Source organism: Aquarana catesbeiana, linkage group LG09 (genome assembly GCF_042186555.1).
Source record: "Aquarana catesbeiana isolate 2022-GZ linkage group LG09, ASM4218655v1, whole genome shotgun sequence".
In the NCBI taxonomy this organism is placed as follows: domain Eukaryota; kingdom Metazoa; phylum Chordata; class Amphibia; order Anura; family Ranidae; genus Aquarana; species Aquarana catesbeiana.
In genome coordinates, this window is record NC_133332.1 from 50455989 (window position 1) to 50471666 (window position 15678).

Below are 15678 nucleotides of genomic sequence, written 5' to 3' on the forward strand. Positions count from 1 at the left end.
CCTAAATGCACATGTGATAAAAACAGGCCCTCTGGGGGTGGGACTATAAGGGCACCAAAAAAAAATGTATATATATATATATATATATACACATATATGTATATATATATATATATATATATATATATATACTTGGAAAACATTCCAAGTCTTCAATTGGTTGTTAGTCTACCAATGAAAGTTTGGAGGATGTTCAAAAGAATTTGTAGATATACGGGTCACCAGTAGGGATGAGCCGAACACCCCCCTGTTCGGTTTGCACCAGAACATGCGAACAGGAAAAAAATTCGTTCGAACACGCGAACACCGTTAAAGTCTATGGGACACGAACATGAATAATCAAAAGTGCTAATTTTAAAGGCTAATATGCAAGTTATTGTCAATAAAAGTGTTTGGGGACCTGGGTCCTGCCCCAGGGGACATGAATCAATGCAAAAAAAAGTTTTAAAAACGGCCGTTTTTTCAGGAGCAGTGATTTTAATAATGCTTAAAGTCAAACAATAAAAGTGTAATATCCCTTTAAATTTCATACCTGGGGGGTGTCTATAGTATGCCTGTAAAGGGGCGCATGTTTCCCGTGTTTAGAACAGTCTGACAGCAAAATGACATTTTGAAGGAAAAAACACATTTAAAACTACCGCGGCTATTGCATTGCCGACAATACACATAGAAGTTCATTGATAAAAACGGCATGGGAATTCCCCACAGGGCAACCCCGAACCAAAATTAAAAAAAAAAAATGATGTGGGAGTCCCCCTAAATTCCATACAAGGCCCTTCAGGTCTGGTATGGATATTAAGGGGAACCCCAGCCAAAATTTAAAAAAAAAATTGACGTGGGGTTCCCCCTAAATTCCATACCAGACCCTTCAGGTCTGGTATGGATTTTAAGGGGAACCCCGCGCCAAAAAAAAAAAAAAAAAAACGGCGTGGGGTCCCCCTAAAAATCCATACCAGACCCTTATCCGAGCACGCAACCTGGCAGGCCGCAGGAAAAGAGGGGGGGACGAGAGTGCGGCCCCCCCCCCTCCTGAACCGTACCAGGCCACATGCCCTCAACATTGGGAGGGTGCTTTGGGGTAGCCCCCCAAAACACCTTGTCCCCATGTTGATGAGGACAAGGGCCTCATCCTCACAACCGTGGCCGGTGGTTGTGGGGGTCTGCCGGCGGGGGGCTTATCGGAATCTGGAAGCCCCCTTTAACAAGGGGACCCCCAGATCCCGGCCCCCCCCCTGTGTGAAATGGTAAGGGGGTACTCACCCCTACCATTTCACTAAAAAACTGTCAAAAATGTTAAAAATGACAAGAGACAGTTTTTGACAATTCCTTTATTTAAATGCTTCTTCTTTCTTCCTTCATCTTCTTCTTCTTCTGGTTCTTCTGGCTCTTCTGGTTCTTCCTCCGGCGTTCTCGTCCAGCATCTTCTCCGCGGCGTCTTCTATCTTCTTCTCCTCGGGCCGCTCCGCACCCATGGCATGAGGGGAGGCTCCCGCTCTTCTCTTCATCTTCTTCTCTTCTTCATCTTCTTCTTCATCTTCTTCTTCATCTTCTTCTTCTTCTTCTCTTCTTCATGTCTTCTCCGGGCCGCTCCGCAGCCATGCTGTGGCATGGAGGGAGGCTCCCGCTGTGTGACGGCGTCTCTTCGTCTGACGGTTCTTAAATAACGGGGGGCGGGGCCACCCGGTGACCCCGCCCCCCTCTGACGCACGGTGACTTGACGGGACTTCCCTGTGACGTCACGGGGAATGCCACAGGGAAGTCCCGTCATGTCACCGTGCGTCAGAGGGGGGCGGGGTCACCGGGTGGCCCCGCCCCCCGTTATTTAAGAACCGTCAGACGAAGAGACGCCGTCACACAGCGGGAGCCTCCCTCCATGCCACAGCATGGCTGCGGAGCGGCCCGGAGAAGACATGAAGAAGAGAAGAAGAAGAAGAAGATGAAGAAGAAGATGAAGAAGAAGATGAAGAAGAGAAGAAGATGAAGAGAAGAGCGGGAGCCTCCCCTCATGCCATGGGTGCGGAGCGGCCCGAGGAGAAGAAGATAGAAGACGCCGCGGAGAAGATGCTGGACGAGAACGCCGGAGGAAGAACCAGAAGAGCCAGAAGAACCAGAAGAAGAAGAAGATGAAGGAAGAAAGAAGAAGCATTTAAATAAAGGAATTGTCAAAAACTGTCTCTTGTCATTTTTAACATTTTTGACAGTTTTTTAGTGAAATGGTAGGGGTAAGTACCCCCTTACCATTTCACACAGGGGGGGGGCCGGGATCTGGGGGTCCCCTTGTTAAAGGGGGCTTCCAGATTCCGATAAGCCCCCCGCCCGCAGACCCCCACAACCACCGGCCACGGTTGTGAGGATGAGGCCCTTGTCCTCATCAACATGGGGACAAGGTGTTTTGGGGGGCTACCCCAAAGCACCCTCCCAATGTTGAGGGCATGTGGCCTGGTACGGTTCAGGAGGGGGGGGGCGCACTCTCGTCCCCCCCTCTTTTCCTGCGGCCTGCCAGGTTGCGTGCTCGGATAAGGGTCTGGTATGGATTTTTAGGGGGACCCCACGCCGTTTTTTTTTTTTTTTTTTGGCGCGGGGTTCCCCTTAAAATCCATACCAGACCTGAAGGGTCTGGTATGGAATTTAGGGGGAACCCCACGTCAATTTTTTTTTTAAATTTTGGCTGGGGTTCCCCTTAATATCCATACCAGACCTGAAGGGCCTTGTATGGAATTTAGGGGGACCCCCACATCATTTTTTTTTTTTTTATTTTGGTTCGGGGTTCCCCTGTGGGGAATTCCCATGCCGTTTTTATCAATGAACTTCTATGTGTATTGTCGGCAATGCAATAGCCGCGGGTAGTTTTAAATGAGTTTTTTCCTTCCAAATGTCATTTTGCTGTCAGACTGTTCTAAACACAGGAAACATGCGCCCCTTTACAGGCATACTATAGACACCCCCCAGGTACGAAATTTAAAGGGATATTACACTTTTATTGTTTGACTTTAAGCATTAATAAAATCACTGCTCCTGAAAAAACGTCCGTTTTTAAAACTTTTTTTTGCATTGATCCATGTCCTCTGGGGCAGGACCCGGGTCCCCAAACACTTTTTATGACAATAACTTGCATATAAGCCTTTAAAATTAGCACTTTTGATTTCTCCCATAGACTTTTAAAGGGTGTTCCGCGGCATTCGAATTTGCCGCGAACACCCCAAATTGTTCGCTGTTCGGTGAACTTGCGAACAGCCAATGTTCGAGTAGAACATGAGTTCGACTCGAACTCGAAGCTCATCCCTAGTCACCAGCTTGTCAGGGCACCCACAATAAAAGAGGTCGTCCAACAATTCTTAAACATCAAGACCTACAGCTTATGCACAGACATGCATGTGTTTGAAGCACACCATTCACAGTGAGCAGAAGCTGTTGTTTTCCTTAATAGGCCTAAATAGGGTGCCTATTGAGAAGAGCCGTAAAGGATGTGTGGGGTGGTGAAAAAAAAAATATCTTTTTGAAAAAGAATAATTGATGAAAATATAAGGCTTTCAACAGTTAAACAGTCATTTTATGGTAGGAAACAATTCCACACCTAAGCAATATTTTGATGTATTTGAGTCTCTTTAGCGACTTTCTAGTGGTCTGATGCGTCCCCTGCATAATCACAACTCGGGAGTTCTGATGCGAACCGAATCGGGGGGTGTTCGGCCCAACTCTATTGGAAAGTTTGGTCTGTTAAGCACTTGCTGACCTGCCACAGTACATATACTGCAGTGGGGAAGCTCGTACAGGCACTGTAATGTACCTGTACATTGAGGTTTTCTTCCAAGTCTGCTTGCACATGCCCGAGCGCACCCAGAAACCCGAGCTGTCATTCGCTGCATATATATCATTCATCACCTGAATTCTCAGTTCAAGATTTTGCAATCATGGTAAATTGGAAATAAACTGTTTCTGAGCACCACAAACTGAAAACACTATTTCATTTTTTTTTTTTTTTTAAATATTTAAAACAAATTCACCCACTCATTCTTGACTCTATATTTTATTTTGTATCTTGAGTAGAAGCAGATGATTCATGTAGCATTTACTTCCTAGAATTCATCTGCCCTTGCTTCCCTAGCTCAGGCATGCAGGCAGGAGAGTGTGCTTAGCTGAGAATGCCCCTCTTCCCGATGAAAGAAAAAAAATGCCCATGGTGACTCCTTTAATGTATGACATCATTTTCGCCTAGGCCAGTAATCAGGAAGCATATAAAGAAATGTAAAAAAATAATCAAGTTTATAACAAGTGTAGCACTCTGATTTTTAGGCAGGGTTACTAGTAAATTTACCTGCCAGGTATAATCGCCTTGGCCATTTGATAGGGGATCAATTGATTCCACCCTAATTCTGGAATTGCTGCACTTCTCTCTTCTGTCACTAGATGGCCGGGTATCTATCTGGTGGCATTAGATAAGACAAGGGCATTGCAAGGACAAATTAGGAATAGATGTGGTATCTCAGCCAATGGGCAGGGATCTTCTTTGGTCCTTTGGCCTGCTGGAAGAGCCTATTTATTTGGGTGAGGTCAGGTGATCGGGGCTCTGTGCCACCTGGACAGCCATCTGGGTGGACATGTGTTGTGCTGCCCTTTGCTGCTAGGCCAAAGCCTGAGGCCTATCCTGGGAACATCTGGCTGCTAGGCTGTCTGAGGCCCTATCCAGAAGCCAGAGAGCAGTGTAGGGTTGGGAATGCAGCTTGCAGTCCAACCAGAAGTGGCAGTTCTGCCAGCTAGAGAACCTGTCATGGTCGGAGGTAGAGGGGAAGCTGTCGCCACTAAGGGACCATCCACCTTATTACCAGGGACCACAGTGAGTAGCTGAAGCAAGTACCAGAGCAGCATTCTCACCAACCGGGGACGGTGAAGAATTAGGAAGCTTCAGCAGGAGTCAAGCCAGGGACCCAGCCAGCGGAGGTGACGCTTGCAGAGCAGCCTTGTGTGTAATGCCACAGACCATCAGGCCAGTGGGGTGACGCTTGAGGAGTATCTTGGATGCCAAGCTAGGGACCCAGCAGGGAAACGGGGGTGACGCTTGAGTAAGATACTGAGAGAGAAGGTTGGAAGAGCTCAGGAGATCCAGTGGCAGTGGATCAGCAAGTCTAGTGAGAGAGACTGAGAGCTCGGTTGAGTGAAGATCTACAATAGGAGATTGTAGAGGAAGTGAAAGAGTTCATTGCAACCTTGCTAGAAACTGTTCAAGATTGTTGCCATAGGAGACAGCATGTTTACACATGCAGATGTGGTGTACGGCTAAGTGCCTTTCCCCGCATGGCTGTCTACCTATAGAAGTCTCAGAGTCTGCCAATTAACATTGCAACTACTAAAGTGTGTCCTGGAGGTGACCATTAGGCTTCTGGTGGTCCGTGACCTTACTACACAAGTATAATATAAGTTATACCTTCCTATCTATTTACTAGTGTAGCAGCATAATGCCCTGTACACACGGTCGGACATTGATCCGACATTCCGACAACAAAATCCATCGTTTTTTTCCGACGGATGTTGGCTCAAACTTGTCTTGTATACACACGGTCGCACAAAGTTGTATGAAAATACGAACGTTCTGAACGTGGTGGCGTAAAACACGTACGTCGGGAGTCGGGACTATAAATGGGGCAATAGCTTTCGTCTCTTAGTTTATTCTGAGCATGCGTGGCACTTTGTCCGTCGGATTTGTCTACACACGATCGGAATTTAAAGGATCGGATTTTAGTTGTCGGAAAATTCCATAGCATGCTCTCAAACTTTGTGTGTCGGAAATTCTGATGGAAAAAGTCCAATGGAGCCCACACACGGTCGGAATTTCCGACAACAAGCTCTGATAGCACATATACCATCGGAAAGTCCGACCGTGTGTACAGGGCATAAGGATTAAAAATAGTTCATGTTGATTGGGAGAGTTTAGTTCTGCTCTAAGTTTTTTATTTTTTCATACATTTAGAGATGCCAGTGTCAACTTGGCAATAACTAGAAACTCAAGTAATTTTATGTCATTAATCATATTATTTGTGCCAGTAAAATAATCTTACCTTTTCCAAATCAAAATCTTTTATTTCATGTGGTATATCTATACAAGACGGTTCTAAAAAGTCAAATATTTTTAGCAGTTAGAACAAAAAAGAATATAGTAATTTTTTATATTGTATAAAAAGGCTGTGCCAAACAAATATGGAGATGAAGAAGGGGGAGTTGAGCGCTCACTACAGATAGTTTAAGACCTGGTTTACACCTATGCATTTTTTAGTGCGGTTTGCAGAAACGCACTACAGTCCATTTAACATGGTTTTCTATGGTACACATTCACATCTATGTGTTTTTCAGTCAGTGCATTTTATGGAAAGGGTCAGGGACTTTTTTCCCCTAGCAAATTGCGCTTTGCATGTAATAAACTTCAATCGACCGGCACCAAAAATGCAAGTGTTGTGCTTTTGATGCGTTTTTACATGCGGGCATCCGGTGCGTCCTTAACCACTGATGAGTCTTCAGCTGTCAGCAGGGTTCCCCTCTGACAGCTGAATGCAAAAAAAAATAGGATTTTTTAAAACAGCTTACCTGTAAAATCCTTTTCTTTCGAAGGACATCACGGGACACAGAGCCACAGTAATTACTGATGGGTTATATAGGTATCACTGGTGATTGGACACTGGCACACCCTATCAGGTAGTTCAACCCCCTATATAATCCCTCCCCCTTGCAGGAATACCTCAGTTTTGTAGCCAAGCAATATAGTGTATTAGAAGAGGGGTGGGACCTCTGTGTCCCGTGATGTCCTTCGAAAGAAAAGGATTTTACAGGTAAGCTGTTTTAAAAAATCCTATTTTCTTTCTCGAACATCACGGGACACAGAGCCACAGTAATTACTGATGGGATGTCCCAGAGCAATGCTACCTGAGGGGGGGGAACCACGACCAAGTAGGGTGCAATCAGACCTGAGGACCCTGTACCGCTGCCTGCAGCACACTACGCCCAAAGGCGATATCCTCATGCCTTCTCACATCCACCTGATAGAATCTGGTGAATGTATGAACTGAAGACCAGGTTGCGGCCTTGCAGATTTGAGCCATAGAGGCCCGGTGATGCACTGCCCAAGAAGCACCAATAGCCCTTGTGGAATGTGCCCTGATCTGAAACGGAGGAATCTTCTGTTTCAAACCGTAAGCTTGAATGATCAACTGTCGAATCCATTTAGAAATGGTAGCTTTTGACGCTGCCTGTCCTCTATTGGGACCCTCTGGCAGCACAAACAAAACATCCGTCTTGCGGATCTGAGTAGTTGCCCCTAGATAGGCCTTAACTGCTCTTACTACATCCAACGAATGTAGAGATCTCTCTTCCGGAGAACAGGGATCTGGAAAAAAGGAAGGTAGAACAAGGTCTTGGTTTAAATGAAAATCAGAAACCACCTTCGGTAAAAAACTAGGATGAGGGCGTAGTACCACTCTATCCTTGTGTATAATCAAATAAGGCTCCTTACAGGAAAGAGCTGCTAATTCTGATACTCTTCTAGCAGAAGAGATGGCCACCAGAAAAATTAATTTCCTTGTCAACAAGACCAAAGGAATCTGACTTATTGGTTCAAAAGGCCGTTTCTGTAACACAGCCAGGACCAAATTCAAGTCCCAGGGGTTTAGGGGCGCTTTAAACCGGAGGATTAAGACGCATCACCCCCTGCATAAAGTTTCGGACCAAAGAATGCGAAGCAAGTGGCCGCTGAAATAATACTGATAAAGCAGAGACCTGGCCCTTGATGGTACTCAAGGCCAGCTTCATCTCTAATCCCATCTGTAGAAAATCAAGGATTCTACCTATGACATATTTCCTGGGATGCCAACCTCTGGATTCACACCAGGTTATATAAGCTTTCCAGACTCTATGATAAATCATCCTGGAAGCTGGCTTCCTTGCATTAATCAAGGTAGATATGACAGGACCTGAGAGCCCACGACTCTTCAGAACGTGGGTCTCAATAGCCAAACTGTCAAATTTAGCGTTTGTAAGGCAGGATGGAACACTGGACCTTGAGATAACAGGTCTGGGCGTACCGGTAGGGTCCACGGGGAACCCACCGTCATCCTTACTATTTCTGCATACCAAGTCCTTCTGGGCCAAGCGGGGGCCACCAGAAGTACCGACTTCCTTTCCTGCCTGATCCTGCGAAGGAGTCGTGGTAGTAGCAGAATAGGCGGGAATGCGTAAATCAGTGAGAACCGATGCCACGGAATCACCAACGCATCCGTCCCGCATGCAAGAGGATCTTTTGTCCTTGCCACAAATCGGTCTATCTTTTTGTTGAATCGGGATGCAAAGAGATCTACATCTGGAACCCCCCATCTTTGGCATATGGCCCAAAAGACGTCGGGATGCAGAGACCATTCCCCTGGAAGTAACTGCTGGCGACTTAGATAGTCCGCCTGCCAATTCTCTATTCCCGGGATGAAAACTGCCGATATGCATGGCACATGCATCTCTGCCCAGACTAAGATCTGGTTCACCTCTTTTTGAGCAGCTCGGCTCCGGGTGCCTCCCTGATGATTGACATAAGCCACTGCTGTGGCATTGTCGGACTGGATCCTGACCGGACAACCCTGTAGCCTGATAGTCCAGGCTTTTAGAGCTAGATGTATCGCCCGGATCTCCAGAATGTTGATGGGTAAGGTCCTCTCTGTCTTGGACCATACTCCTTGGACCGCAGCCTGTTCCAGAACTGCTCCCCAACCTGACAGACTGGCATCTGTTGTTACCACCGTCCAGGTAACCGGTAGAAAGGATTTCCCCCTTCTGCAGGTTTTCGGGTATGAGCCACCAATTGAGGCTCTGACGCACCGCATGCGACAGGTGCATCGGAAAGTCTAATGCCTGAACCTTCTTGTCCAGGTCGACAGAATACTGTGTTGCAGCATTCTTGAGTGAAACTGAGCATAGGGAACTGCTTCGAATGAAGACACCATCTTCCCTAGTAGCCTCATACAAAGGCGGACTGAGGGACCCTTCTTGGTCCTTACTGTCAGAATCAGCTCTCTCAAAGCAGTGATCTTTGCCTGGGGTAGAAATATTTTCTCCTGGCTTGTATGTATAATCAGACCTAAATATTCCAGTCTTCTTACTGGTTTTAGGAAAGACTTTTCTAAGTTGAGGATCCAACCCAGGTGTTCTAGATACCTGACCGTGGTCCTCAAGTTTCCATTCAAAGAGGCTACCGACCGGTCTATCAAGAGCAGGTCATCTAGGTATGCTATGACAGCTATACCCTGAGCCCTTAATCTGGCCAGAGGAGGAGCCAAGATCTTTGTGAACACTCGAGGTGCAGTGGCTATCCCAAAGGGCAGAGCCATAAACTGGAAATGGCGCCCTCCTACCTCGAAGCGCAGAAACTTCTGATGAGCAGGAAAAATGGGCACATGCAGATATGCATCTCTGATGTCTATTGATGCCAGAAATTCTCCTCCCTGCAGGGTGGGAACTACTGTTCGAATAGATTCCATGCGGAAGGATTGAATCCTTAGGAATCGGTTCAGATCCCTTAAGTCCAAAATGGGCCTGACATCCCCATTTGGCTTTGGACCGTAAAAAGGTTGGAATAGAAGCCCAATCCCTGGTCCTTTGCGGGAACTATCATAATGACCTCGTGCAACAAAAGTCGCTCTAACACGCTAGAAGGAGCGACTGCTTCTTCTCTGGGTCTCTGGGAACATTTGATCTGAGGAACCGAGGAGAAGGGAATTCCTGAAACTCCAGCTTGTACCCTAAGGTTACCGTGGAGACTACCCATCTGTCCTGGAAGTCCTCCTGCCAGAGCTCTGAGAATTGTCGCAGTCTTCCCCCCACTCGAGTGAGCGGGGGCGCCCCCTCATGCAGAGGTCTTAGTGTTTTGCCTAGTAGGCTTCTTTCCCCAGGACTTCTTTTGTCCCTGGGGTTGACTCTTGTCTCTGGACCCCGATGGAGGCGGCCGTCGAGACTGCCTGGAGGCTGAAGCCCCGGCGCTGGGGAAAGAGTCCGTTTGAAAGAGGGACGCTTACTCTTCTTCTTGACAGGTAAGAGAGTGCTTTTCCCACAAGAGATTCTCTTGATATAGTTATCCAAGTCCTCTCCAAACAACCTTGCACCACGAAATGGAAACCCAGCCAGTAGCTTCTTACATGGTGCTTCGGCTGACCAATTTTTCAACCATAGGATTCTACGTATATGCACCAACCCCAGTGAAAGACGGGAGGTTTGCACGATAGAATCTCTAATGGCGTCAACCACAAAGCATAAGGCCGCTGAAGGTTAGCAAACCCCTGGGCCTGCTGTTCAGGTAATACTTTGATGACCTGCTTAACATGGTCTCTTAAGTATTGACAGACTCCAATCGCTGCTATTGCAGGTTGGGCCACTGATCCTGCTAAGGAGAAAACATCCTTCAATAGGGATTCCATCCTTTTATCTACAGGATCCCTGAGCATCTGAGCATTGTCTACAGGACAAGTCAGGCTATTATTTATGGAGGAAATGGCGGCATCAATAGCTGGTATTCCCCACATTTTAATAAACTTTTCTTCCATCGGATAAAGTGTTGAAAACTTTCTCGGCGGAAGAAAAACGTTTGTCTGGGTGATCCCACTCAGAATAAATAAGCTTTTCAAGTAAAGTATGAACAGGAAAAGCATGTGCTGCTTGGAAAGGTTTCAGTGACCCCAAAGCAGAAGAGGATTCTTTAGCAGTTTCAGGTATGGGCAACTTAAATGTGGAGCGGACCAATCCAGTGAGGATCTGCACTAAGACTTTCTCCTCTTGGAAGTCGCAGAGGGTCCCTCTCCACCTGAATCCTCCGAAGAGGAATCATCCATCCCATCCTGATCCTCTGAAAGGGATTCATCTCCTTTATCCAGAGCTCCTCTGTCTGAGGGTCTTGGGGAACAGAGGAAGGCCTAGTGCGTTTTCTTCCACTGAGTGAAGACGTAATCACGGCCATTAATCTTTCCTCTAGACCATTAATGGTTGAGGAAAAAACCTCTTGTGTAATATATACAGGGGCTGAAGTGCCAGAAGCAGGTGTAGCCCCTGACCCCGATGGCTCTCCCTGGCTAGCCGTTCCTGGCCCATCTTTAGGGGGGAAGGATGCTGCCGACAGGGGGCCCTCAGAACCTGAACGAGATCCCCTAGTGTCTCTGGTTCCTGGGGTGCTTGAACCTCTTCTACCCATAGTGCAAAGCAACAAGGTGTGAGGTATACAAATGAACACTGTCCACTGAGCGATGTAGTCTGGCTAAAAGCCTTGCTACCCAATGCTCAGTCTGGTGTTACTTCAGTAAATGCTGCCTAGGAGAATGCCTGTGTCCCACCTTACATGCGACCGTCAGCTCTGTGTCTCTCAGAAGGCTGAGTGCACCTGTACAGAGTGCCTTTAATAGCCTGCAGCTGGCCTGAGTGGGAGTCTAAACACTCTGTGCTGACATCCCGCCCCCTCCTCTACCGCCCCCCCCCTCGAGTTTTGAAAAAAACGAGCGCTTCCCGCACTGCCGACTCTCCTGTCATGCTCTGGAGAAAAGGCTGGGGATGGGGGGGGGGGGGGGGGGGGAGGGAGACTGGTAACAAGATTTGCCTGAACGGCTATCTTCAGAGATGGTGGCCATTAGGCCACAGAGCCCGGGTGGTATAACCACTTTCTAGACCCCTGTGGCCCCTCTCTAGCCTGGGGGGGAACATTCAAACATGAGAAATCCCCCATCCACCTTACCTGCTTGCAGCCTGCTTGATACGCTGGGACATACACAGCGATTATAACACCTGAGACAGACATACAGCATGTGTAGGTTTGTGCTCTTGGCAGCCCCCGGTGGTCACAATAGGCATAGCATGCATTTACCTTAAAGGAGAAAAGCCACTAGAACTCAAAAATTCTGTGGAATCTCCTCTTACCTTATCCAGCCGCAGGGTGCCGTTTACACAGACCCAATCTTCACCTCTCACGGTGGGCTCCGTTTGAAAAAAACCATCAGAGACTGGGGCCCCCATCAGTAGGGGGATCCAACAGTTCTGAGACCGTAAAGCACCTCGCCAGAAATTAGGAAGTTTAAAGCCATTTTCTGATCTGCGGGGTCCAGCTCTCTAAAAAGAGAAGCATTACGGGTAAAACCTCGTTTCTTCGGACACGAGGCCCGGGTACCATTCAATTCGGCCATGAAAAGACACTTTGAATGGATCCGGTTCGCCTGGCTTGCCCCAGTATAGGATCTTAGGATATTCCCTTTGGAGCTCAGCACAGGACATCTTTACACGTCCATCACCTAAGACACTGGCGTAAAAACTGAGGTATTCCTGCAAGGGGGAGGGATTATATAGGGGGTTGAACTACCTGATAGGGTGTGCCAGTGTCCAATCACCAGTGATACCTATATAACCCATCAGTAATTACTGTGGCTCTGTGTCCCGTGATGTTCGAGAAAGAAAAAAAGAATTGCCGGCAAAGAAAAAATAGGGGAAAAAATGGTGTGGGGTCCCCACCCAATTCCATACCAGGCCCTTCAGGTCTGGTATAGATTTTGAAAGGGAACCCCATGCCAATTTTTTTTTTTTTAATCCATACCAGGCCCTTATACAAGCATGCAGCCTGGGTAGGCCAGGAAAGGGGGGGAGTGATCTCCCCAAAGCATCTTGTCGCCATGTTGATGGGGGCAAGGGCCTCTTCCCCACAATCTTGGCCGGTGGTTGTGGGAGTCTGTGGGTGGGGGGCTTATCAGAATCTGGAATCCCCCTTTAACAAGGGGGCGTCCCAGACCCGGCCCCACCATGTGAATAAGTATATAGTACCCCTACTCCTTCATTACAGTAGGCAGTTTTCTGACAATTTTTGTCAGAAAACTTTTTTATTAAAAAAAAATGTCCCTCGAAGTAAATCCATTGTCAGTCATGATGCCTGCCGCCACCGTCGATCCAAAAAAGAAAAAAGAAAAGAAAGTGCACTTCCCACCATCTGCCAGTTCTGCTACCTGGCAGTTCTTAAATAACTAAGGGGCAGGGTCACCCGGTGATGCAACTAGGCGACCACAACCCCTTGTGACGTCATCGGACAGGGGCATGCCAGATATATTATTTAGTGATTACCGCTGCTACATTCACTTTCAGCTGCAGCTGGAGGTTCGCTTGGCTGAACACCTATTAGTTCAGCTGCTCATTGAACCTCTTAAACAGCAGATGAATCTCCATATACTTTGTACACAGTTCAGAGGTCTCCCTCATTATGTTTCCTCTTCTAGTCAAATGTTCTTAGCCTATAGTGTTGAGCCATTTTCCTCTTTTGGTTGGACGTTCTTTAAAGTGGAAGAAAAGCCTAATTATAACTATTCTTAAAAAAGTCCCCTCCCACCTCCTCCTACCTATCCTGTCTAACATATTTAAAAAAAGATGTGTGTACTTACCGATTTTTAATCAACTTGTTCGACATTCACAACGATCCCACAGCTCTGGTTCCCGTGTGTCAGCAAAACGCCTGCTACAGGGGGGGGAGGAGGGAGCTCCAGCAATGGCTGGCCCACGAGAGCTTATGGGTAATGTCATGGCTCCTGGAATTTACAGCCATTGCACTTACACTGAGCTACAGGATGATGGGCTCAGACTGGGGCAGATTAAAAATAGGTAAGTACACAGATCTTTTTTATATACAGGTTGGGTAGAATAGGTAGAAGGAGGGGGAAGAGAACATTTTTAAGAATAGTTATACTTCCACTTTGACTCTATTCCAGTGGTCTCCAAACTGTGGCTTGGGGGCCAGATGTGGTCCTTTGCTTGCCTTTATCTGACCTTTTGGGGCGCTATTCCTCCTCCTGACTCCAATAATGGGGCATAATTCCTCCAACCGACACCAACCATGGGGCACTATTCCTCCCACTTATACCAATGATAGGGCACTATTCCTCCCACTAACACCACTGATCGGTCACTATTCCTTTCACTGACACCAACGATGGGACACTATTCCTCCAACTGACACCAAAGATGGGGCAGATTAAAAATGGGTAAATACACAGATCTTTTTTTTATACAGATTCGGCAGAATAGGTAGGAAGAGGGGGGAGGGATATTTTTAAGAATAGTTATAGTTAGGGTTTTCTTCTACTTTTAACTCATCTATTCCGGTGGTCTCCAAACTGTAGCTCAGGGACCACATGTGGTCCTTTGCTTGCCTTTATCTGATCTTTCGGGCAGTATTCCTCCTCCAGACTCCAACAATGGGGCATAATTCCTCCTACCGACACCAATGATGGGGCACTTTTCCTCCCACCAACACCAATGATGGGGCACTATTCCTCCTACCAACACCACTGATGGGGAACTATTCCTCCCACCAACACCAATGATGGGTCACTATTCCTTCCATCAAAAAACCAAAGATAGGGTATAGTTTACTCCACTGACGCCAGGACATTTTCCACTCACACTGGCCACTGTTTGCCTCCCCTAAAGTCTGAAGAACAGTAAACTGGTTCTTTGTTTATAAAGTTTGGCGACCACTGCTCTAGTTGAATTTTGTTAACGTTTTTTTTTTAGGATCAAATCTTAGGAATATTATAATTTACCCGGAGAAAGGCAACACATAGAAACTGGAATTTCACACATATTACAAACATTACGTGTATAATTTGTTATGCCGCGTACACACGGTCGGACTTTTCGTCTACAAAAGTCCAACGGACGCTGACGGACTAAAGCTGGCTGGTAATCCGATCGTGTGTGGGCTTCTCCGGACTTTCAACGGACTTTTTTAGCCTAAATCCGACGGACTTTAGATTTGAAGCATGCTTCAAATCTTTACGTCGTAAGTACGACGGACCCCGAAGTCCGCTCGTCTGTATGCTAGTCCGACGGACAAAAAAACGACGCATGCTCATAAGCAAAAACTAAACGGAAGCACTCGGTCCTAGTAAAACTAGTGTTCGTATTGTAGGTAGCACATTCATCACGCTGCAAAATCTGTGATCGTTCAATGCAGCGCATTTTATTTCTTCTTTACGAAGGCTCTAAAGAACGAAGGTGTTTTGCTGTTCATAATCAGAGTTCTCCCAAACTGATTTCTGGATTCTTTTTCTCTTTGATCTCATGAATGATATAGTATGCCTTTTTAAAACAATGTTTCCATACTAATAATACTTTTTCCCCCTTTTTTTTTTTTTTTTTTTTTTTTTTAGGTTTGTAAAGTTAACACAAAGAACCCATTATTATTTTTTTTTTTTATAGTGTTTATTTTTTAGTTTTTAGATAAAGTTAACCCAAAGCACCGTTTTTTGGTTACGTAATTTTTTTGATTTTCAAGACTCACCACTTGAACATTATTAACATTAGTAATGTATTTTTGGTGTGTTTTTTTTCAAACTCAATGAGATTGTTGTCCCTTGTTAATTTAACATTGTGTGTAAAATCAATGATTTCAAAGAAAACACATAAAGTCTTTTGCTAAACTCAAAAAATATCCATTTATTCATGGTCAAAATAAAATAAAGAGGAAGTCAACGCTGGAAAAAGTCGGTGTACCAGAAAATTGGGATCTTGAGGAGTCCATATAAGAGGGAGCACAATCTGGTCCAAGAATCCCAGAGATCAACAGCACCAGCAGATGATCTAGATGTCCCCAGACTGTGGTCCTACAACAGCCTGCGTCTTCTGTCAGACCAGACTGAA

At 46.3% G+C, this 15678-nt stretch overlaps 1 protein-coding gene across 4 annotated transcripts in view; it reads right to left on the bottom strand.

Moving 5' to 3' along the window:
• LOC141107617 (uncharacterized) overlaps nucleotides 1-15678 on the bottom strand; it is a 52353-nt gene that overhangs the window by 13907 nt on the left and 22768 nt on the right. The window contains exon 6 of one of the 4 annotated variants that reach the window (XM_073598472.1): nucleotides 6054-6106. The exons of the other annotated variants lie outside the window; for them this stretch is intronic. Within the exon in view, the coding sequence (XP_073454573.1) occupies nucleotides 6054-6106 (53 nt within the window). The remainder of the gene's footprint in view (nucleotides 1-6053; nucleotides 6107-15678) is intronic. 4 annotated transcript variants of the gene reach the window in all.